Genomic DNA, 22,826 nt, shown 5'->3' on the forward strand with positions numbered 1-22,826 from the left:
TTACGAAGAAGAACTGTTACCCGCTACCACTCATCTCAGAACTCCGAGATTTGCTACATGGAGCAAACTGGTTTACGGCCCTCGACCTCAAAGGAGCCTACAACTTGATCAGAATGAAGGAAGGCGAAGAATGGAAAACAGCGTTCCGAACACGTAAAGGACTCTTCGAGTACCTCGTGATGCCTTTCGGACTCACCAACGCACCCGCCACCTTTCAGACAATGATCAACCACGTCCTCAGCGAATTTATCGACATATTCGTTGTCGTCTACCTCGACGACATCCTCATCTTCTCACCTACCCTTGAGCTACACAAGGAACACGTCCACCAAGTCCTTCAGAAGCTCCAAGAAGCCAAACTGTTGGTAGAAGCCGAAAAATGCGAATTCCACACCCAAAGAGTCGATTTCCTAGGATACACCATCACCCCAGGGCAAATCGAGATGGAAGCGAAGAAAGTACAGGCAGTCAGGGACTGGCCTACACCTCAGAACGTCAAGGACGTCCAGTCGTTCCTAGGATTCGTCAATTTCTATCGACGATTTCTCAAAAGTTACGCAGGAAGCGTGCAATGCATCCAGAACCTCACACGGAAAGACACCCCATTCGAATGGACCAAAGAACGCAATGACGCATTCGAGAAAGTCAAACAACAAGTCAGCTCAGAACCTGTCACTCGAATCCCCGACCCTAACAAACCTTTCGAAGTCGAGACCGACGCCTCAGACTTCGCTATGGGCGGACAACTTGGTCAACGCGACGAAGAAGGAAGACTACACCCTTGTGCCTTCTTCTCCAAAGCATTCCACGGACCAGAATTGAACTACCAGATCCACGACAAAGAACTCATGGCAATCATCGAAGCATTCCATGAATGGAGACCACAACTATCTGGTACGAAACACGAAGTCCTCGTATACACGGATCACAAGAACCTCGCACACTTCACAACATCCAAGAACCTGAACAAACGACAAGTCAGATGGTCAGAATTCCTTTCGGAATACAACTTCCGGATCATCTACAGAAAAGGAACCGACAACGGCAGAGCCGACGCTCTCAGCAGAAGGACGGATCACGAAGTCCCCGTTCCAGAGGAAACACAAGTTATCCTCAAGACAGACAAGAATGGAGACCTTGTTCCAGCACAGAAACTCCTCATGATCGCCAGACGAGTCATGATTGGCACGACCAACAAAATGACGCATGAGATGATCAGAGAGATTCACAGTACTCGAGCACACGGACACCAAGGAGTTACCAAGACCTGGAAACGAATTCGACAACATCACGACCAGCGAGTAACAAGACAGGACGTCGCAGACGCAATCCGGGATTGCGAACCCTGCAAGAAAAGCAAGAACAGTCCACACAAACCCTACGGACTCATTCAGCCACTGCCAATACCACCAGCAGCATGGCACTCGATCTCTTTGGACTTTATCGTCAAACTACCAAAGTCAAGAGAACCACTGACGAAGGTCTATTACGACAGCGTTTTGGTCATTGTGGACCGACTCACCAAATACGCTTACTTCATTCCATACCTGGAAGCAAGTACAGCAGAAGACCTTGCGTACACGTTTTTGAAATACATCATCAGCAACCACGGACTACCCAACGAAATTGTGTCAGACAGAGACAAGCTGTTTACTTCGAAGTTTTGGAAATCTCTGATTTCGCAACTTGGTGCAGACCACAAACTGTCTACCTCTTTCCACCCGCAGACCGATGGTCAGACCGAACGAATCAACCAGATACTCGAACAGTATCTACGATGCTATGTCAACTACGATCAAGACAACTGGGTACCACTGTTGCCTACAGCCCAGTTCGCCTACAACAGCGCAGTCGGAGAAAGCACTCTCCACTCCCCATTCTACCTGAACTACGGATTCGAACCTACCGCACATGGAGAACCACGCGAAGGACCACGGGCCCTGAAGGCCGTGGCCGGAATCAATAAGATGCGCGAAATCCAGACAAACGTCTCCCAAGATTTGGAATTCGTCAGAGAACGAATGAAGAAATACGCCAACACTTCAAGGATTGGAGGACCATCCTTAGAAGAGGGAGATAGCGCCTACCTCATACGACGAAATATCAAAACCAAGCGACCTAGCGACAAATTGGACTACAAAAAACTCGGACCTTTCGAAATCCTCAAGAAGGTCTCGCCAGTCAACTACAAGCTAAAACTACCCGATACGATGAAAGTCCACCCAGTCTTTCACATCGCACTCCTCGAACCGGCACCACGCGGATCACACACTGAAGACTGCATCATCGTTGAACCCAACGAACCAGAATACGAAGTCGAGCGAATCATCGACCACAGGAACGAAGACGGTCATGACGAATATCTCATTAAGTGGAAAGGCTACGGACACGAAGACAACTCATGGGAACCAGTCAAGAACCTCCAGCATTCCCAGGAGCTTCTACGGGAGTACTCCAGCTCTCAGACCGCTCCGGAACTAAGGAACCTAAATCCGCAAACTCCTCGCCAATCCCGAAGGAAGGCCAGTCGACCTCGTTAGGAACCCCTATGGATTGAAGATCACCCACGACACCCTGCTCGTGAGCATCCAAAGCAGAAAGCAACTCGTCATCCTCCAGCTCCTGCAGACCCCGAGAAAACGTCTCGAGATGACGCTCCTTAACCTTCTTGCGAATAGTACGAATTCGCGCCAAACGACCCGCCGCTTCAGCCACCTCGGCCTGAACACGAGCAAGCTTCTCATGAAGCCCCAGGAGAGCATCACTCGCTTGCTCCTCCTTCTCCTCCCATTCTTGACGCTGATCACTCAGGCGTCGCACTACCCTTGTCAGCACACCACCAAGAAGACACCTCACGACAAGAACGAAAAACTCACGGCTCGACGCCACCACCACGCCATCGCAAGGGCGCTTCAGGTTCTTGCAACCCTGGCAGACTTTGGAACCCTCAGCAATCCGACATGGACGCTTCGCGCGGAAGCAACGGGTACAAGGCATGGTATCAGAAGAACCAAAACGATCGAAGACGTCGTCACACGCTGAACGAAGTGCTGATTTGGAGTCCCTTGACTTTTGGACGCGACCTGTCATGTTGTCAACATCATGATAAACAGGGACGCAGAATTGACGACTCCCCAACCTGGGAGACACTACCTACTTATGGGTCTTGAGGACAAGACCTTTGGAGGGGAGACCTGATGTTACGACCCAACAAGTTACAGGCGACGAGAGCCCCACCCGGCCAGCAGGACGCGGGCGGCACAGCCTTTGTATGGACAAGAGACAGGGTTCAGCAGATGACTCCCCCGGAACGGAAGAACTATGGTACAGGTCACGTGGAGATAAGATTAGATTAGATCCGTACGCCAGAAATACGGAACCCGTACGCCAAGGATACGGCACCCGTATGCCAAGAGTACGGCACCCGTATGTTGAACATACGGATGCCTCTAAGACTACATGAGCGGACTTGTATATAGGATGGACTTGGACGCACTCAAGGACAGACTCCCATAGCTCTTCAGCAATCAACTTTGTGATTATCCCCTCGGATACTCTCGGCACCCTTCACTAGTGACACACGTTACAAGACCTTTGTTGAGTATACGACTGATCACCGTATCCTCTGAAGACCTGATCCTTTCAGCACGACTTACAGCACTGTTCCCCAGCTTCGTTGCCTCAGCTTCTGCTAATAGACACTACCACGGAAAGCCGACCGTAACACTGCAGAAGGTCTTTATTCCTTAGACTCTCCCTTAGAGTAAAAAGGAGGCTAAACTACTAATTACTAATAGCTATAGGAATTATATAATAATTAAATTTATATAGCTCTACTATATTAATAATATTTATTTATTATTCTTACTACTATATACCTCCTATATTCTCTAGCTACTTAACTAGTTAGTCTTTAGCCCTCTAAAGGTAACTTATAGAAAGGAGCTTAAATACCTTAATTAGTAGAATAATTCTACTATTATAAGTAAGAGGAACTTTATAAGCTATTATTAGAAGGCTTATTTAGTAGGCTTAATAATGTAGAATATCTAAAGTAATTAGAAATATACTAGCCTATAATTTATTTCTATAGTTAAATCCCTTATAAGCTTATTACTACTCCTATTAATACTAGAGCTATTAAATTAGGCTTACAAAGAGTAGTTTAAGAGTAGCTAAGAGTAAACTAGAAGTAAAGAAGTGTTACGACCCAACAAGCTACAGGTGACGCAGCCCCACCAGGCCAGGCAAGGGCGCGGGCGGCACAGCATTTGTATGGACAAGAAACAGGACCACACAGGTGACTCCTCGGAACGGAAGAACTAGGGAAGGTCACGTGCAGATAAGGAGGACCGACGGACGATAAGCGGTCCACGCTAGGGACCGACATCCAGATCGTCGGTCCCAGGACGAGGACCGACTTTGAGATGTCGGTCCCAGGAACAACACCCAAGGATATAAGGACATCCATTCCGTATAGATAGATTACCTTCCATAGCTCTTCAGCAATCAACTTTGTGATTATCCCCTCGGATACTCTCGGCACCCTTCACTAGTGACACACGTTACAAGCCCCTTGTTGAGTATACGACTGATCACCGTATCCTCTGAAGACCTGATCCTTTCAGCACGACTTACAGCACTGTTCCCCAGCTTCGTTGCCTCAGCTTCTGCTAATAGACACTACCACGGAAAGCCGACCGTAACAAGAAGCTAAAGAATAAGTATCTATATTATTTATAGTAGTATAGTTAATACTAAGGAAAATAAAGAATCTAACTAGCTAACTAAAGCTATTTATAGAGCTAAATAATAATACTTTTACTTAATACCTTCTATTTATAAAAGTAAAAAAAAACTTTAGTAAGTAGGTATATAAGCTAGCTACTACCTAGTATAAACTAGAGCTTCTATAAGCTAAAATTATAAGTATTATAATTAGGAAAAGGAAAGTAGTCTAGCTAAATTTAAATACTAAGTTTACTAATATTAAGGATATTTAGTAGGTGCAAATTAAGGCTAGTAAAAAGGAGAATATTACAGATAAATCTAGTAACTCTAAATACTCTAGTAAAACTAAAAGCTGTATTATAGTAGTATTCAGGCCTAGTTAGTAATTAATTGAAGATAGTAGTACTATTAGGATAGCTTCATTTTTAGGTATTCTAAATAGGGGGGTATTCTAAAAGTGGGTATGTGACGTTAAGTAAATGGGCAACTAAGACAAGGATGATTGCTAGCAAACTAAAGAGATACCTACTACAATTCTGTCCAAGAAACGCCCAATTATCCTGCATCAATTGTAAATCCTGATGTGCGATATTGCAGTTTTGAAGTTCCAGGGTTTCAACAGTCAGTCCACTAACCACTGAAAAGACCTATCTAGCCTGTTCTATGTAAGTGCGACGGCTTGTTTGTGTTGGTCGAGCCAATACAAGAGTTCACGTGCCAAAACAAGCAGGATAACACCCAGTCCCATTATATAGGTGAGAGTAGTCTGGAGTTTTTGTTTTCCTTGGGTGTTATGCAGATGGAATCACTGGATGTTTTATGGAAGAGAAACATGATGTCCCTGGGTCTAGTCATCAACTTGTCGTACGCTGTCACGACTTTGCTTCCCAGGGACTAATGCGTAACCTTGTTTCAGAATTCATTAGTGGGAGAGAAGACCACGTCAAGGTTTCTGCTGAAAAGGAGTTGTGAGTATTGCAGCAGAAGTTTGTGCCGCTTCTTTGTCTCCATGGGTCAGAGGTTGATCGACGCTTTGCCGTCTTATTGTTGCTCTTGTTCATGAAGAGTCATACTCAAAAAACAGCAAAGCGTGACAGACAAGAACCTACACATTCTGTCTCGCTCGGAAAGGTTTGCCCTTCAGTGTTCAACACAATAACAAGCGACAATGGCTTGACTTGCCCAACAACCCGATTGGCACCAAGAAACTTGATCTCACTTAGAGGCGCCAGTCAAAGATGACTAGCAGTGTTCTTTACAAAGTCAACTCGGAGACTTAATGGCCTGATACAGTCCAAGTTCAGACCCAACCTATCGCCCCTCAACATAAAACCACTTCAAACCATCGTCCCTTACTACATTGTTTTACATCTCTCGCGCTTCTTATCAATCACTAACCCTGTATCTAACGACGACCACCAAGCCTATTTACCAGCCCCCCCACGCCCTCAACATGTGCAACTACATTCTCAACATCGTCAAGTGCCGCCAGTGCGGCCGCACCACCAGCCAGAGCAAGGCCGACTTCGTCTACTGCCCGTCCTACCGCAACGGAATCTCGTGCCAGGTCATCGAACGCGGCCGCAACACGCGCCTCGTCTGCTGCTCCAACTGCCAGAACTCCTACCAACCGGCCCCGGGCGTCGGGGGCCCACTGCGCGAGGAAGACGACGGGTCCCTTTCCGGCTCGGAGAACGAGACGCGGCTCTGAAGAGCGTCCCTGTGTCCTGTCGAGAAATCGGCGCGGTTGTGACTATGTACGTCTTTAGCCGGAGGGACAACAAGTCGAAAGTTCGCTTTTCAAGTGCTGGGTACGGGACGGGTTTTCGGGCAGACCAGCAGAGACGCAATCACTGGTGCGAAGACGCTCATTTACAAGCCGTTGGAAGATAGTCAAATGCCTAGTCTAAGTCTAATATCTGTATATCTAGTACCCGAACGAGCCCGCTTTCTGTCTCAAGAAACTACACGTCGTTGTCTTGAGGGACGATTCACCAACACTTTTCTTGGCAATCCACCTCGTTTGGGGAAGCGGCGTCATGGCTTGATCCCAGTGTCATCATCTTTATTTACAGTGACTCTTCATCATTATTTCAAAAATAAAAAAAGGTTTCACGCTCAGATGGGCAGCGTCGCATTCACCTGCAGGCAAGTACCCAGCCTGTCGCCCTCGAGCCTCGACGTGGCGTTCACGACATACTGCTGCAGCGGCGACGTGCCGCACTTCAAGCCGAGGACGAAGGCGCCGGCGAAGGAGTCGGCGAGCCTGGGCGACATGTGGACGGGGTCCATGGGGAACCCCTCGACGACGGCGGCGGGGCCTTGCACCTCGAGGGCCTGGGCGCTGTAGTTGCCGTGAGGCACGTAGTAGATGCCGGCCGCGGGGCCGCCGAGGGACTCGACGACGTGCCACGAGTACCACGAGTAGATGGTCGGGGCCCAGGAGAAGGTCCCGGTGCTGTACGGGTTGATCGGGGTCGAGGTCGAGATGACGACCCTGGCGCCAAGGGAGAGGAAGATGGAGGACGCGTTGCGCAGGTAGGTGGTGTACGTCTGGACGATCTCGGGTTCGCCACTTGAGAGAGAGAGAGAGAGAGAGGCCGGGTTAGAAGACGTTCAGGTCCATCAGATACTTTTGAGGACACGGGGGGGGGGGGCGGGTAAGGGCTCACTTGAAAGTCACCGGGCAGGTGTTGTTTCCGATGCCGGGGCAGTCGACTCGGTTCTTGACGGTGTCGTTGATGGGGTTTCCAGCTGTGATGGGGGTTTTGGGTCAGTCAGGGATCTCATCTCATCTCAGATGTGGCGAGACCACGGGCAAAAGAGGAACGGCAACTCACGACCGTCGTTGTGGCCAAACTCAATGACCACCCAGTCGCCCGGCTGGACCTGGTCGATGATGCGCTGGAAGCGGCCCTCGCGCGTGAAGGTGCGCGCGCTCCGGCCGGCGTAGGCCGAGTTGTTGACGCGGATCCTGGAGGCGTCGAGCGAGTAGTGCAGGTACTCGCCCCAGCCCTGGGTGCCGTTGTGGCCGCCGTCCGGCGCCATGGTGCTGTCGCCGGCGAGCCAGAGGGTGTGTCTGCCGTCGGCCTCGGACCGCTGGGCGGGCGCGGAGAGCACCGCGCTGGCTCCGAGGAGCAGGGAACCCAATGTCAACCTCATTTTCTTTGCTGCGAGAGTTTGGCAGCTTCGTCGGGGAGGAGGGGGAGGGATTCGCGGGCGGCACTAGAGACGGAGGAGAACAGCTGGGGGGAACCGAGGAAACTCTTCTCCCCTCAAGAGCCCAGCACGGCGTTCCATCCACTCTTTATCGTTTCCCAGGCCGGCGGTGTCGTTGACAGCGGATCTCGGCAACTGGGGTTATCTGGGGTTGCCATCAACCGTTCTCCCCGCATCTCTCTATGCCGTGAGTCCGTGACGGCCTCGAACCTGGCATTTCCCCGCATGATCCAGGGGTCATGAGAGAGACGGGGGGCCCTCGACGGCGGGACCGCTAAGCTGGATGAGTGCTGGTTGCCCGCTGTTCAATTTTACGCGTGAGCGCTCTGGAAGGGAAAAGCATGGAGTCGTGAAGGGCCAAGGGCTCCTCATTCGTGGACGGCGATGTGGATGCTGGTGTCTCGGGCGAAAAGGAACCGAAATCCAAACTCTGTCAGTCTCTCGGCCGACGGCTCCACTGTCCACCGACGAGGGTTTCGACCCGGGTGAAAGGGAATGGTGGGATCCAGGGAACCCCGCGGGGGGGGGGGAGCCGATGACGGCTCCCTCCGCCTGGTCCGGGGGTTGGGAGACTAGGATGCTGCGATGACGTCCGGTTGGGAGTCACATCTTGGACTATTGAGCCTCTAATTACCTAGGATGTTGCTGCGTTGAATCAGCCCGCCCTCGTCTTCACATGAGTGGCGTCGGGCCAACCCGATAAGCTCGCTGAGGTGTGGACGGGCAGGTAGGTCTTGCAGGTCTTGGTTCTCACGAAGATGAGATTTGATGCATAATAGAGGCAAAGACATCGCAAATGCGTGTAATGCAGCCACGGTCCACGCGTTTCGTTGCCACGGCCGTGCAGAGAACCCGTCGTAAGCGACTTGCCTCCCGAACACCCCGGGCCATTTGCAGAGCAACGGTGGACGAGGCATTGGCATTTGACACGATCCGGCTCTCATGTCATCAGCTCAGCTCAATCTCATGGTTCCTCGACCCATCAACCGGATTCCTGCCGGCTCGGCTCGTGTTGTCGTGTGCTCCCCCCTCCCCCAAAAAGATACAAATTCAACTGACCGAGGCGGCAGAGCTGAGACGTGCTGCAGTCCAACCTGTCAGCCAGTTTGTCAAATCACTCGATCGACCAAAGCGGACTCGGGACTCGGAAAGGGCGCATTCGGATTATGAGGAAGAGTGACGAGTCGACAACGTCCGTGCCATATGCCTGCATGACGGACCAGACGCTTATTCGTACCACAAAACCAGCCTAAAAGATTTTGGAGATGGAAAGATTGACATGTGGCGTGCCACATGCATGGCTTCCTCGGACCTAGACCCGGGCACCCGGGCCCTCGGACTCGTTCCTGGAGGGGGGGATGGTGGTGGGGGTGACACTTGACTTGGGGGGCCGTGTCAGGCTCGAAACTATGATGCTTTGCTTCCATGTTGGTTGGGGGGTCTCGAGTGTCGCATTACCTGCCGAGAAAGAACAGCTGTTCGGGTTCCCGTTTGGCGGGGAGGGTTTGGTCTCGCCTCTGCTTCCCGGATGAGTGCCAGGGAACCTGGATTATGAAGCCAGGTCGTTCGTTCTAGATGCCACCTAGTGGGAAGATTATACAGCAACACTTTGTGAGATAATCGACAATCCAAGTTGCCTCTGGAGTTGTCGATATCATCCATCAATTGGGTGGTCCTAAGTTGTAAGCAGCATAGTGGCATTAAGTAGTTTACTCAGCCACAGCACAAAGCCAATGCAAGCAGCGAGCCAAAGTTTCGGGATCGAGATGCGATGGGGTGCCCAATTAAGTTGAGGAAGAGACAGAGCTTGGGAGGAGAAGCATGAAGGGAGCAGAGAGGCATGCCTCGGGAGCCAAGGGAAAAGTGCACATGCCGAGAGGCTTATTGGATGCAGACGGATGTGCAACTGCTGCAGATTGTTACAAGGGTTAGAAGAGAAGCACTGTTGCAGACAGACAGACGAATGCCGTCAAAGGGGTTCGCCTAGACAGAGTGCTGACAAGGGACAAGGACAAGCCGGGAACACTGACACAGGTGGGCGCGGAAACAGCCGTCCGTGGTTTCTCTGGGGACTTTATTTCTTTTTTTTCTTCTTCTTTCTTCTCCAAGGGACTTGTTAAAGCCCGACCCTTTTCTCTATTTTTGGTTTGTCACTGCGTGTCACTCACTGTCGCTGTCTAGTGGGAGTACTATTAAGTGGCCAACTTTTCCCTGTCAGAACCCCCTAAAAGCCAACATTTCTTAGACCTTTTGACTTTTGACTGGATTTGAATACACTTACTTGACTTATTGATTTTCTTTATTCTGGTCTCTGTAAAGGGAACACAATACATATGTCAACAAGAGCCTCTACCGTGACGTCACTTATTATCAATTAGCCCCCAGTTTTGCCGGACACCGCCGGCTAGTTTGTAGAGGTTCACAGCACAGCACAGCACAGCAGTCTTTTTTCCATACAGATTCCTTTCCTTAGCCTCACCTAAACTTCACATCTTCTCATACTTACCTTCCTTGACGCCTTTCACAAAAACATCCACCACCATTGTAACCAGCGCCACCTCACCAAGGAATGGTAACGTCAACTACTGAATCACATCCGACTTGACCAACGGACAACCGATCCTCTTGGCTTCGCTGCCAAGACTGCGAACACTCATCCCCCCTTTTGGTGATTGATGGCTAGAGGCGACACACACGCTTAAACAGCCATGGCCAGCCCACAGACGCCAGCACTCGATGCTGAACAGACCAAGGCGCTCTTCAACATCCTCACCCATTTCGAGACATACCACGAAATAGAAGATTTCAAGAAGCCAGAGACCGTCTCCAACTATGGCTACCCCTTCGCCCAGACCCAACCCCAGACCTCCTCCCGTGCCGGTGCCAGCAATGGGGTCACCTACGCCCCCGAGTCCTCGGCGCCCCTGCTGCAATCCCTCTTCACCAGGTTCGTCCTGAAGCTGCCGGGCGTCTCCACGCTGGCGCCCGAGTTCTGGAACGTCCAGGTCCAGGGCATCCTGCGAAACTTCGCCGAGGCCGACCTGTCTGAGAGCTACGACAAAGGCGCCCTGGGTATTAGAAAGACCCTGGCCACCGCCTCCTCCACCGTCATCGAGACCGTCGCCCGCGGCATGATCGGCGGCGCCCCCTACAGCGACCCGGCGACGCGCCCGGCGACCTACAACCTCGAGAGCGCGAGGGACCTGGCCCAGGCCTGGGACGACGCCATGCACGACCTCGTCTACGGCGACCTCTGCGACGACCTGCTCGACCACCTGGCCCAGACGGACGACTTTGAGTCGCATTCGCCCATGACGCGCGCCGCCAACGAGTACATCATCCTCCAGTAAGTCGATACATCTGCCCCGCGATGGCGCCTCATGTAGGAGGAGAAACCGAGGCTAACACCGCACGCCGCCGCCGCCCAGCTTGGCGAGTCTTGCCCACCAAGTCCTGGTCATCTCCCCCGAGGGGCAATACCTCGTCAAGCTCATGGAGCAGGTCCACAAGATGGTGCCCTACAATATGGTCCGCCAGACCCTCAAGGTCGGCAACGCCGCGACCATGATTGCCGGCATGATGAAGATCTTCCTCGCCAAGCTCAGCGTCGGCTCCGTGTCCAACTGGTTCGGAATCACAAAGGATGCCGCCGACGGAATGAACCTTATGCAGAGGTAGGCAGTCTACCTCTCTTGCTCTATCTCTCCTGTTCTTTCTCTCTTCGCATCTGCCTACTTGTGTGGCCCACAGATGGCCCAGCAGCTGACGACCACAACAGAATCATTTCCGTCATTCTCGGCTGGGACTGCGCCGAGTTCAAAAAGACCGTCGACAGGATATCCAAAGCCAAGAACCGGCCGAGCAAGGGAGCCCTCGACGCCATCCGCGCGCACACCGAGTCATCCCACGGCGACCGCGAAGCAATCAGGGCCAAGAGCCAGAGCCAAGACAGGTCCATCATCGCCGTCATGCTCGAGACGGCCAACCCGGTCCTGCTGTCGGACATGAGCGAGGACGAACATGCAATGTGCCTGGAATTCTACGCGGCCCTCCTCGGCATGCGGGACCGGGAAGAGATCATCAGCATCCTCTGCAAGCAGAGCCCCGACCTGCTCACACAGGCTGTGCGCGAGGCCGTCGCCGGGTTCGACCCCATCATCCGCGCCGTCCACAACAAGGTCGACCTATCGGACCACCTCCGGGACGCCCAGACGTTCATCGACCAGCTCATCGCCACGAGCAAGCCGAAGAAGGGCGGCAGGTCCAAGGACGACGCCGAGTCCATGCCGACCGTCGAGGACTTTGTCCAGCTGTGCAAGAACAACAAGCAGCTGCTCTACAAGTGGCTGCACGCCGTCAGCAAGAACTGCCCGGAGGTCATGGACCAGTTCCGGGCGTGGGCCAAGGACGCCCTCGTGGCGTTCCACAAGACCGCCAAGGGCGGCGAGAGCATCGAGGACCGGCTGGGCGGCCTCTTCGGCCAGGTCCCCGAAAAGACCAGGGTGGCGCTCGTGCCCATCATCGACGCCCACGCCGCCTACCTGCGCGAGCTGGACGAGCTCTCGCTCGCCCGCATGCAGGCCATCCTCGAGGGCGGCTCGGCGAGCATGGCCGGCCCGGGAGTCTACCTCGTCCGGTGGCAGTCCCTGATGGACGAGACCCTCATCACGCCCGCGAGACCGGCAGGGCCCGTTCGTCAGGGGAAGGACGTCAAGTCGGCGGCACCGCTGCAGGGCAAGCGGGCGTCCGGTTCGAGCGACACGAGCCAGGTCGTGGCCGCGGTCCGCAAGATGAGCATCTCGTCCCTGCCGGAGGCACCGGACGTAGAGCCCGTCATCAGAGCGCTGGCGCCCATGTTCAAGCGGCAACTCGCCATCTCGTCGAGAGCCAACGGCCCGCGAGTCAACGGGTCTACCTACGAGGAGGGTGCCCCATTTTGATTCAAAACGGGTTCAGAGAGGGGGGTGGGGGTGGGGGTGCGTGGTTCACCTCTGTGAGGATCTTGCGCGGTTTTTTCTTTTTCTCTCTTCTTTCCTTTGTGTGTTTTATTTCTCTTTCTTTTTGGAGTCAAGGATCAACAGGGGAGGGGGAGGGGGAGGAGGGGTGGTGTATATCGGCATGACTGCACACGAATGCATGAGGAAACGGTTCTTCGCTCAACAGGACTGGCCCGGCGTCTGCGGGATTTGGATTGCGGATATGAGACATGGACGGCAGGCTGGATACTTGCTCCAGCTTCAATCAAACAATTCACAATATGCAAAAAACAAACAAATGCCAAGATCAACCGACTCAAGCACTCCACGACTCTGTGAGTTTTGAGGTGTGGGGGGGGATTTGGCGCTCTTGGGGCGGACACGAACAAGGGTTGATTGGTACCTATCCCGTCCAGAGCTCTTAGGGAAGCTTATCCCGGTAAAAACCCCTAGGGGTCCTTGGGGGGTGTGACAGGCTGACAGCAGACAAAATTGCCATGTTTGTCATCATTTCTTTCTTCGCTGCTCCACTGGAGCAATGCCGCTGGAGCTTGTTTCTGCCTCCTGCCCGTTAGGGTCGAGGGATGGGGCACGTGGTGGGGTGGCGGTTAGGTACGTACTGACTGGCCAGTTAGCGGCCGGATCATCCTTCCATCCCGTCATTTGCTCGCTTGTTTTCCCCAGTTTCCTGGACCCACCGCGCCTCCTCTTTTCGATAAAACGCAGCTTTAGCCGCGCCACCCGTCCTTGTCCCCGACTGGAGTTTCCCTTTCCTTGGCCTTGCTCGTCTTAACTTTCCATCACCGTCAGATCGGTGAACAAGCGCACTTACTTACTTGCACTTGATATTCTCATCCCGCCTGGTCATTCATCTCCAGCTCAACACAACATACTATTTTACCTCCCCATGATTCACCTCTAATCCCAACGCAATGTCCACCACAACAACCACAAACCGCGCGTCGAGCACGGCGCCGGTGCCAGTGCCGGACTCGTCTCCCCTCCCCGAGGCGCCCGACCCGGAATCCCGCTCCTTCTACTCCGAGATCAACGATCCCTACAACCTGGGCACGCACATCAAGTCAGACGCGGACATCGGTCTGCTGACCTCGAGGCCCCAGTCCAACTCGGCCCGCAAGCGCATCCACCACAGCTTCACCCGCGGCGGTGCCAAGGAGGCCAGGCTGCAGGACTTCTACCGCTCGCAGAATGACAAGATCCGCTCCCTGCTCAAGAGCGTCGACGACCACGAGCGCGAGGCCAAGGAGACGCAGGGCGACAACAACCTCAAGTACCAGATCGCCGTCAAGGGCAGCCTGGCCGCAAACGTCATTCTCGCCGCTCTGCAGCTCTACGCCGCCTCCGCTTCGGGCTCCCTGTCGCTCTTCACCACCATGGCCGACTCCGTCTTCGACCCCGTGTCCGGCATCATGCTCATGCTCTCCCACCGCGCCGTCAAGAAGGTCGACACCCGCCGCTACCCCTCGGGTAGAGCCCGCATCTCCACCGCCGGCAACATCGTCTTCTCCTTTGTCATGTTTTCTGTCTCGTTGGTGTTGATCGTCATGTCTGCCAGGGACCTAGCGGCCGGGTCCGACAGTGAGACGAATGAGTTCCATTTCGCGTCCGTGATTGCTGTTGCCATCGCTTTCGGCACCAAGTTCTGTCTTTGGCTGTACTGTGAGTTCCGCTCTTCGTGAATGTGATGCACCGCTGTTGAAGGCCTGTGTACTGACGCCAGCGCAGGCTGGTCGATCAAGCACATTTACTCGCAGGTTGAGATCCTGTGGCGCGACCATCGAAACGATCTCTTCATCAACGGCTTTGGTATCTTTACCTTCTCGGCTGGAAGCAAGATCAGGTGGTGGATCGACCCGATGGGCGCCATCATCCTGTCATTTCTCATCGCTGGTCTCTGGCTGAGGACTGCTTATGAGGAGTTCCAGCTGCTGATTGGCGTCTCCGCCGAGCCCGAGTTCTTGCAGCTCATCACTTACATCGGTGAGCCTTTTTTTTTTTTTTTTTTACCTGGTCCAAAAGTTCCTGGCCGGAACTGATTGTGCGTGTAGCCATGACCCATTCTCCCGACGTGAAGCAAATCGACACCGTTCGGGCCTATCACAGCGGTCCTCGGTACATCGTCGAGATTGACATTGTCATGGACCGCCACGAACGACTGGAGATTGCCCACGATGTGGCCGAGGCGCTGCAGATCAAGATTGAGAAGCTGCCTGGCGTCGAGAGGGCATTCGTTCACGTCGATTACGAGACAAGCCACAAGCCCGTAAGTCTACTTTCGGTTTGCAATCCGTGGCCGATAACATGGTCTTTCTTTCATACTACATACTTCAGGTTGACTGACACTGTGACCAAAATCCAGGAGCATGATTTGAAGAAAAACTTGTAGCTCAGGTAGCAAGTTCATGAACAAGTCCCGAATACCCAACAATTCTCCATGTTTCTTTCGTAATGATGACGCGACGAAGGATTGGAAGTAAATACCAGATATTTTAGGATTCCTAAGTTCTATTTCATAATGCAACACTTACACAGCGTTAAACTCACGGTTTACCTCCGAATGGCTAAAAGCCAAACAAATTCAAAGCCGAGTTCAATAAGACCTTAGGCCGACAGGGCTATCTGATATGAGAAACAACTTTTTGCTCTCCTCTTCTTAAAACAAGGGTAGACGTAATGCGTCCCTTGAGCAGGCCTAGGATGACAGCGGACGATACACTCGTCGATCGACTTGACGTTACCAAGTTTGAAGGTGTACTGCTAAGGAAGTCGTCTCACCAGACTCGTATTCGTCCCGAATATCATTTTCAAAGACACCACGGAACCAAGAGGGCTTCCCAGACAACTCGACGTGCAGCAGGTCATGCGCAAAGGTCTGTTGAGCGGCGGTTAAACTCAAATCTAGCCTTTCATCTGTCACTCGGGACTGGAGGAAATTCCCAGAAGAATGCTTCACGTCTTTGCAAGTGACCTCTTGATTGGGTGGGTATTTCCTCCTTCTATATCTACTCGTACTAATCCTTTTCTCCCAGCAAGCGGCGAGAGGGAATCTATTGACACCTTCTACTTTCCTGCCTATACGGCAGACAAACACAGTCTTGCAGTGCTTTACACGTCTTCGCTCTCGGCCTGTTTGCCCTGCCCCCGGAACCGGCCCAGCACCCTGGCACCCTGCTTCCGGACCGAGGAAATGCCAAACGTCCACCCCCTGATGCGGACGGTATAAATGAAAAAGTACACCAGGGCCCAGTTGGCGATGGCAAAGGCCACCAGGATGCCGAACGAGGGCCACTTGTCGGTGGCGTACACGTTGAGCGTGCGCATGTACTCGCCGCCGTCGTTGTACGGGCAGTAGCCACAGTTGGACGTCGCGTTCGGGTCCTCGAGGTAGCCCGTCGCGGCCACCTCGTCCACGAAGCGGCCGGCGTACTGGCCGCAGGTCGAACCGGGCGGCGGGTCGAAGCGTGCGAACTCGGCGGCGGCGCACTGCACCGCGGCGGGCGGGAGGACCGCCGAGAGGACGCCGCGCGCGAACCAGGTCGTCGGGTTGATGAAGTACATCCACTGCGACCAGAACACTGGCATCGAGTCGTACGGCACGAGGATGCCGTTGAAGATGGCGACCATGACGAAGAAGAAGGGGAGGATCTGTTTGGGGCCGGTGATGTTGTGTCAGTCGGAGGGGAGGCTTTACGCGTTGTTGTCAAAGCACGCCAAAGGGTGTTACTTACGTTGGATATGGTCGAGTACGACGGGCCAAAGGCCGAGATCCACTGGCCCCAGCTCGACTGGAAAAAGGACCAGACGAGCACCATCAGGTAGGTGTAGCCCGAGACGGAGGCGGTCGCCGGGTAGCCCACGGGAAAGTACCACAGGAGCCAGTAGATGGTGGCCGACACGACGGCCATGGGGATCTCGCAGACCACGTTGGCGGTGCAGAAGGCGACCCATCCGTACGTGCGGCTCGGCAGCTCGCGGTCTTCCCAGAGCTCCCGGTTCTGGAAGAACTTGAGCACGACCGAGTTGACCACGGTGGGCGGGATGAAACTGTTGACGGACGCGTGTCAGCCGAGGAAGTGGAAGAGTCTCGCGAACGAAACAGAAGCCTAATGACTCCGGCCGGCCAGCCACACTTACAAGATGAGGATGATGGCGCTGAACATGCGGTTCTGCATGCTTGCAATGTCGTTGCCGAGCATCCAGAACGTCTACGGGGCCCGAGTAGTCAGCTTTCAGTGTTCCCCTTTGCAGGGGCTCAGGAAGCGGCGACACTCACGAATCCGTTAAAGATGCCCATGATGGTGTGGACAAAGACCCTGCTGTACAGGTACTGCGGCTCCCTCCAGTGCTGGACGAACATGCGCTTGGTAAGCATCAGACACTGGTACGCCGTGGACGCGGCGAACTCGGTCTGCGCGGCGTCGGTGGCGGCGGGCGGCCGCCTCTCGGCCGTGATGCGGTCGATCTCGGCGACGATGGCCCCGTGCTCGTCGGACCTGCGCCACTCGTCGTTCCAGTCGACGCGCTCCCCGTCCCTCACGGACGGCGTCGATGCCGTCTCGAGGATGAACTCGGCCACGTTGCGGCTCGGCGGGCAGGGGAAACCCCTCCGGGCGAAGTAGTCGACGACGACGGAGCCGTTGGGGCCGACGGGCCCGAAGTAGAAGGTCCTGCCGCCGCGGTTGAGGGCGAGGATCATGTCGAACTGCTCGATGAGGTCGGACGAGGGCTGGTGGATGGTGCAGATGATGGCCTGGCCGGCGTCGCACAGCTTGCGGAGGAACCGGACGATGGAGAAGGCGGACTGGCTGTCGAGGCCGCTCGTCGGCTCGTCCAGGAAGAGGAGAAGACTCGGCTTGGCGGCTGGGCCGGCGGCGCGGTGTTGTTAGTCATCGACGAACGCATGATGGCATCAGGGTAGTAGAGAGGGAGAGAGAGGAGCTGGGTTAGGTTAGAGACTTACCGAGTTCCACCCCGATGGTGACTCGCTTCCTCTGCTCGACGGTCAGCGAGGAGATGATGGCATGCTGGAGGTCGCCCAGCTCGAGCAGGTGGACGATGCGGTCGACGTAGGCGATCTTGTCGGCGCGCGGGACCGCCCTCTCCTGCCGCAGCAGGGCCGAGAACTCGAGCGCCTCCCGGATGGTCGCGGTGCCCTCGTGGATGTCCCGCTGCTCGCAGAAGCCGGTGCCGCGCTGGAACTCCGGGCCCAGGGCGGCGCCGTTGACCAGCATCTCGCCGGACACGACGCCGACCTTCTGCCGCTGGGCGATGGTGTTGAGCAGCGTCGTCTTGCCGGCGCCGGAGCTGCCCATGAGAGCGATCATCTTGCCGGGCTTGGCGAAGCCGCAGACGCCGTCGAGCAGCCGCCGCTCGCCGTCGCCGTAAGGGACCGTGTAGTTGATGTCCTTGAACGTGAAGACGCTCTGGCCGTCGCCGATGGGCTCGAAGGCCTCCTCGGCCGCGCGCGCGCCGTCCTTCTCGCGCTGTTCCTCGTCCGCCTTGGCCGCCCTGCCCTTGGCGAATATCAGGGACTGGGCCCCCGTGCCCTTGAACTTGACCGTCTCCACGGCTAGGACGGTGACGCCCAGGTAGAAGACGGTGAAGGCGATGATGATGCCAAAGTTGCGCCACAGGTTCGCCCTCGAGCTAAGGGGAGAGAGTGAGTGGGGTTAGTATTACCCGGTCAGACAAAAGGGGGGGAAGGGAGGGGAGAAGACAGTTCGAAGGACTTACTACTGGAACGAGGCCTCGAGATAATCCGGCCCGCTGACCGTCGTGCTGCCGAGCGTCGATCCAGGGAGGGAGCAGCCTTGGTAGTTAGGATCCGAGCCGGGTCCCCGCGGCACCAGCTGAGATTCGCTGCACTGCATCTGCCGCCCGAAGAACTCGTTGGTCTGGAGCGCCTCGAAGCCGTAGGCTACCGGGTTGATAAAGTAGATCCAGCCGAACCATATGGAGTCGTTGAGAAGGGCGGGCTTCGGGATCACGTATCCCGTCAAGATGAACATGATGTTCAGAACTGAATCCCAAAAAAAGAAGAGAAGACAAAAGGTCAGCAACCCGCTTTCTTGCGCGAAGAGAGGATACATGCGCTTCATTCAGTTCAGGCGCGGGAATGGACACAAAACTTACCGACACCTACGAAGCGTACGGCGTCATCGACTGTCGAGGACAGCGACGCGAACATGCGGTACATGGTGGTGAGGCAGAAGGTCACCGTGTACACGATGAGCGTGTAGATCCAAAACTTGGCGGCGTCGACGTCGAACTGCGCCAGGAAGTAGACGGGGACGCAGAAGAGCACGGTCATGACGAGGATCAGGGGGAAGTCCAGCAGCACCCTCGCGATGACGACGGCGGAGGGCCGGTAGAAGGCGAAGACGCGCTGGCGCTCGATGGTCGTGCGCCCGGCGATGGCGGGCAGCAGCTCGGCGAACTGGAGCCAGCCGATGAAGGCGATGGAGAAGAAGACGATGCCGCCGCGCGCGAAGGCCGAGGACGTGCCCTGGCCGGCCCCGTAGAAGAGCGACGAGACGATGAGGCTGTTGGCGACGATGATGACGAGCTTGGTGTAGAAGGAGCTCCGGTCGCCCCAGAGGAGCCAGGCCTGGCGCTTGGTGCAGGCGGCGACCTGCTTCGCGAACGAGACGGTGTAGACGGAGTCGCCGATGACCGTCTTGCTCTTGGCTGCGTTGGGGGGGAAGAAGAGGGGATATATCAGCATTAGGGTTCGGTGCAAAAGTACGGTTAGTTGGCCAGGGTGGGAGGGAGAAGAGGAGGGTAAAGGGGGGAAAGGGGTAAATTGGAGGGTGATGGGAGGAAAAACTTCTACTCACAATCCTTCACCGTCGCCTCGAACATACGGTGCTTGTCGTTGTTCGCCGACCTGCTTCCCCTCTCGTAGTCCTCGACGTCCTCGGCCACGCGCCGGTAGTGCTCGCTTTCGCGGAAAGCCCGCTCGAGCTCTTCGGGCGTCTTGGGTGCCGTCTCCTCCCGGCCGGGCTGGAAGTGCCGGGCGTTCTTGTCGGCGATGGACGTCAGGAAGTCGGCCGTTGTTCTATACACGGGGGGAGAGAGTTCTCGTTAGGTCGGTCTGTTTCTGTAATAAAAACCACGCCCGCCAACACAAAAAGAAAAGAAAACGAAAGACGAAGAAAAGCACATCAGCAGATATCACTCACTGCCTCGGAGGGCACAGGTAGCCCAGGTCCTCAAAGTACTTCTTGGCCTCGCCGGCCGGTCCTTGGAACAGCATCCGGCCGTCGTCTATCACGAGCACCTTGTCCATCAGCTCGTATATCGACTCTCCCGCCTGGTACAGCGTGACGAGGGTGGTGCGCCCGCTGACGTCGGTGTAGACGCGGAGCGACTTGGCGAAGCTGAGGGCGGTGCTGGCATCGAGGCCTCGCGTCGAGTTGTCCCAGCAGACCACCGATGCTCGCGTGGCCAGCGTCTCTGCCAGGCTCACACGTTTCCGTTCGCCTCCGGAGACACCTTGGACAAACAGGTCAGCTCTGCCATTTCTTTCATGGACCAATACATTACACAACTCTCTGCCGGCGGGGTGGGGTGCAAAAGGGGGGGGGGAAGCCGGCTCACCTCGGGTATGTTCGTCTCCAACCAGTGTGTTCTTGGTGTGTTCGATGCCAAACATCTGCAGGAGCGAGTCGAGGATGGGCGGGATCGTCCATTGCTCCCTCTTGCGGGTCTTGGTCTTGAGCGCGAACCACAGCGTCTGCCAGACCGTGAGGGAGGGGAAATGGCGGTCGTCCTCCTCGCAGTAGACGACCTCGCCGCGGAACCGCTGCAGCTGGTCCTCGGCCGGGATGACGCCGTAGTACACCTCGCCGTCGACCTGGGCGTACTCCTCCCGGTGGTTGGCGATGGCCTTGAGGAAGGTCGAGCACCCGGAGCCCGGCCGGCCCAGCACCAGCATGATCTCGCCGTGCCGCACCGTCCCCGTCATGTTCCTGACGAGGTCGACCGTGGGCTCCTTGCGGAGCCTGAGTTTCGGGAAGATGCCGGCGATGAAATGGTACAGGTCCGGCCCGAACGTGTTCACCAGGTCCCGGGGGAACGTGACGACCTGCTTCGTCGACGACTCGACGCCCTTGACCGTCAGGTTCTTGAACGACACCCCGAGCCGTTTCGTCGGGCCCCCGCTCGGCGTGCGCATGTCCATGATGCCCCTCCGGAGAAAGTCGGGGAGGTCGAACGAGTTCTCGCCGGACAGGCTGGGCGCGATGGTGGAATCGCTCTCGCCGCCGGCATCGCCGTGACCATCGCCATGGCCATCGCCCTGGGTTTGTTTCGTCTTTTGGTGGTATGCGGCGGAGTGACGGTGCTGAATTGTGCTGAGTTCCTTCTCCAGGTCGTGGAACTCCTCAAGCGCGGCGTTGACTGAGATGTCGCCGGCCGCATTCTCGCCCCAGCGCCCGTCCGATTCCGGCCTCGTTCCTTCGGCCATGGCGCTGTTGCTTTTTTTCTTTTCTTTTTCCCTTTCCCCTCCTCCACCAAAAAGTCTCAAAAGGGAATTGACAAGGGTATCGTTGGGATGGCAGCTTCGTCGGGTTCGAGTTTGGTGTCCCCCTTTGGAAGTTAAAAAGAGAAGAAAAAATACACACCGGAGCAAGACGGTATACAGTGTGTTCAAAAGGAAGAAAAGACAAATGAGTGCCGCGTAGGTAACTCAACAATCCCGGCAGGACGCAGCGTCGTCGAGGAAAATCGGGAATTGGGCCTTGGCTTCTCACAAAGTCTAAAGGGACATAGATGAGATGCAAAAAGACTCATGTTCGAGGACACTGCATCTTTATGTCAAGTCACACTCACCCCCAAGACCCAAGAACTAAGTTGAGTTGGCTCCACTCGGGCTTACACGCCGTCAACGTTGCTCTCATTACCTCTACCCTGCTGTGGTAGTGTACCCGGCCCCCCAGTAGGCATTGCCTGTCTGTACACGCCGTGGAGCAAGCAGGCTTGGTAATCCGAGAAGAGCCACTCACACGCAAGAACCCAAAGGCTCTTTTTGAAGAGTGTTTGCACAAAAAAGGGGGGGAAGCTCTGTTCGATTTCGACCGTGTGGGGGTTGGATTAGTAAATGACGAAAGGTCATCCTCCCCTCCGTGGCAGACATGTCTGACCAACGCAAAAAAGATCCGAACATGATCCCGTCGGAGGGGAAGCCCTTATCTCGAGAGTATAGTCTCATGCCGGCTGCCGATGATGACATGATGCCCAACATCATTGGGGGAGCTAACGGGGGCCGCGCATGTGCATCCCGCATCTCAGACAAGGTGGCATTATTAATCTCGACGGGGCCAAGCTTCTCGTGTCTAGCCTGGCTGGCTGGCTGGCTAGCTAGCTAGTTGTGTGAGTACTCCATAGCAGCGAGCGGAATCCAAATTCCTTTGGGGGGGGAGGATGGGTGGGACCGGGGTTCTGGGCGAGATTCTCAAAAATTCTCAACCGCTTCTTCCTCTTAGCGTGCGTGGCGATCCCGCTTCCAGCTTTGCGTTTGCGTCAAAAAGTCTGAAGCACGACACGGAGTTAAGGCCAATGGCGTTCTCCCTGACTCACGGGTTTGCACGCCTGCCTGCAGGTCGGTGTCGGTGTTTGCTCTAGCTTATGCCATTCCCGTAAGTCTACGCTACAAAAGCTTCCTTGTCGCCGTGGCCGGTGATCGACACACCGTGATGGACTCGTTAGATTCCACGCTTGACCTTATGGCTGGAGAACATGGAACACCACACCGCCCGACTGGGCAATCGATCAAGGGCTCCCTCCTCCATCAACCACCGGCTAAAGCCTGGACTGTCGCGGCGGGAAACAAGAGACTGGAATTCCAGAATCCTCTGCGGTCCAAATTAACAGTCCAAC

The 22,826-nt window shown here is 55.2% G+C and overlaps 5 protein-coding genes across 5 annotated transcripts; 3 read left to right on the forward strand and 2 right to left on the reverse strand.

Moving 5' to 3' along the window:
- Window positions 1–6,184: 6,184 nt before the first annotated feature.
- CH63R_00366 (uncharacterized protein) lies at window positions 6,185–6,442 on the forward strand (the record flags this gene model as incomplete). The annotated part of the gene is made up of 1 exon (XM_018295341.1): window positions 6,185–6,442. The coding sequence occupies one exon, from the start codon at window positions 6,185–6,187 to the stop codon at window positions 6,440–6,442; it is 258 nt and encodes an 85-aa protein (XP_018163703.1).
- A 407-nt stretch (window positions 6,443–6,849) lies between these two features.
- On the reverse strand, window positions 6,850–7,893 carry CH63R_00367 (GDSL-like Lipase/Acylhydrolase; the record flags this gene model as incomplete). Its single annotated transcript, XM_018295342.1, has 3 exons — window positions 6,850–7,306; window positions 7,404–7,485; window positions 7,572–7,893. 3 exons carry the CDS (start codon window positions 7,891–7,893, stop codon window positions 6,850–6,852), a joined length of 861 nt encoding a protein of 286 aa, XP_018163704.1.
- A 2,765-nt stretch (window positions 7,894–10,658) lies between these two features.
- CH63R_00368 (fungal protein) lies at window positions 10,659–12,890 on the forward strand (the record flags this gene model as incomplete). Its single annotated transcript, XM_018295343.1, has 3 exons — window positions 10,659–11,296; window positions 11,379–11,624; window positions 11,729–12,890. The coding sequence occupies 3 exons, from the start codon at window positions 10,659–10,661 to the stop codon at window positions 12,888–12,890; spliced, it is 2,046 nt and encodes a 681-aa protein (XP_018163705.1).
- A 968-nt stretch (window positions 12,891–13,858) lies between these two features.
- Window positions 13,859–15,333, forward strand: CH63R_00369 (Cation diffusion facilitator 1; the record flags this gene model as incomplete). Its single annotated transcript, XM_018295344.1, has 4 exons — window positions 13,859–14,606; window positions 14,673–14,927; window positions 14,996–15,210; window positions 15,307–15,333. 4 exons carry the CDS (start codon window positions 13,859–13,861, stop codon window positions 15,331–15,333), a joined length of 1,245 nt encoding a protein of 414 aa, XP_018163706.1.
- A 719-nt stretch (window positions 15,334–16,052) lies between these two features.
- Window positions 16,053–21,414, reverse strand: CH63R_00370 (ABC-2 type transporter; the record flags this gene model as incomplete). The annotated part of the gene is made up of 10 exons (XM_018295345.1): window positions 16,053–16,592; window positions 16,676–16,991; window positions 17,082–17,152; window positions 17,221–17,807; window positions 17,908–18,593; window positions 18,681–18,966; window positions 19,080–19,634; window positions 19,784–20,004; window positions 20,129–20,441; window positions 20,547–21,414. The coding sequence occupies 10 exons, from the start codon at window positions 21,412–21,414 to the stop codon at window positions 16,053–16,055; spliced, it is 4,443 nt and encodes a 1,480-aa protein (XP_018163707.1).
- Between the last annotated feature and the right edge of the window lie 1,412 nt (window positions 21,415–22,826).

Source organism: Colletotrichum higginsianum, chromosome 1 (genome assembly GCF_001672515.1).
Source record: "Colletotrichum higginsianum IMI 349063 chromosome 1, whole genome shotgun sequence".
Lineage (NCBI taxonomy): Eukaryota > Fungi > Ascomycota > Sordariomycetes > Glomerellales > Glomerellaceae > Colletotrichum > Colletotrichum higginsianum.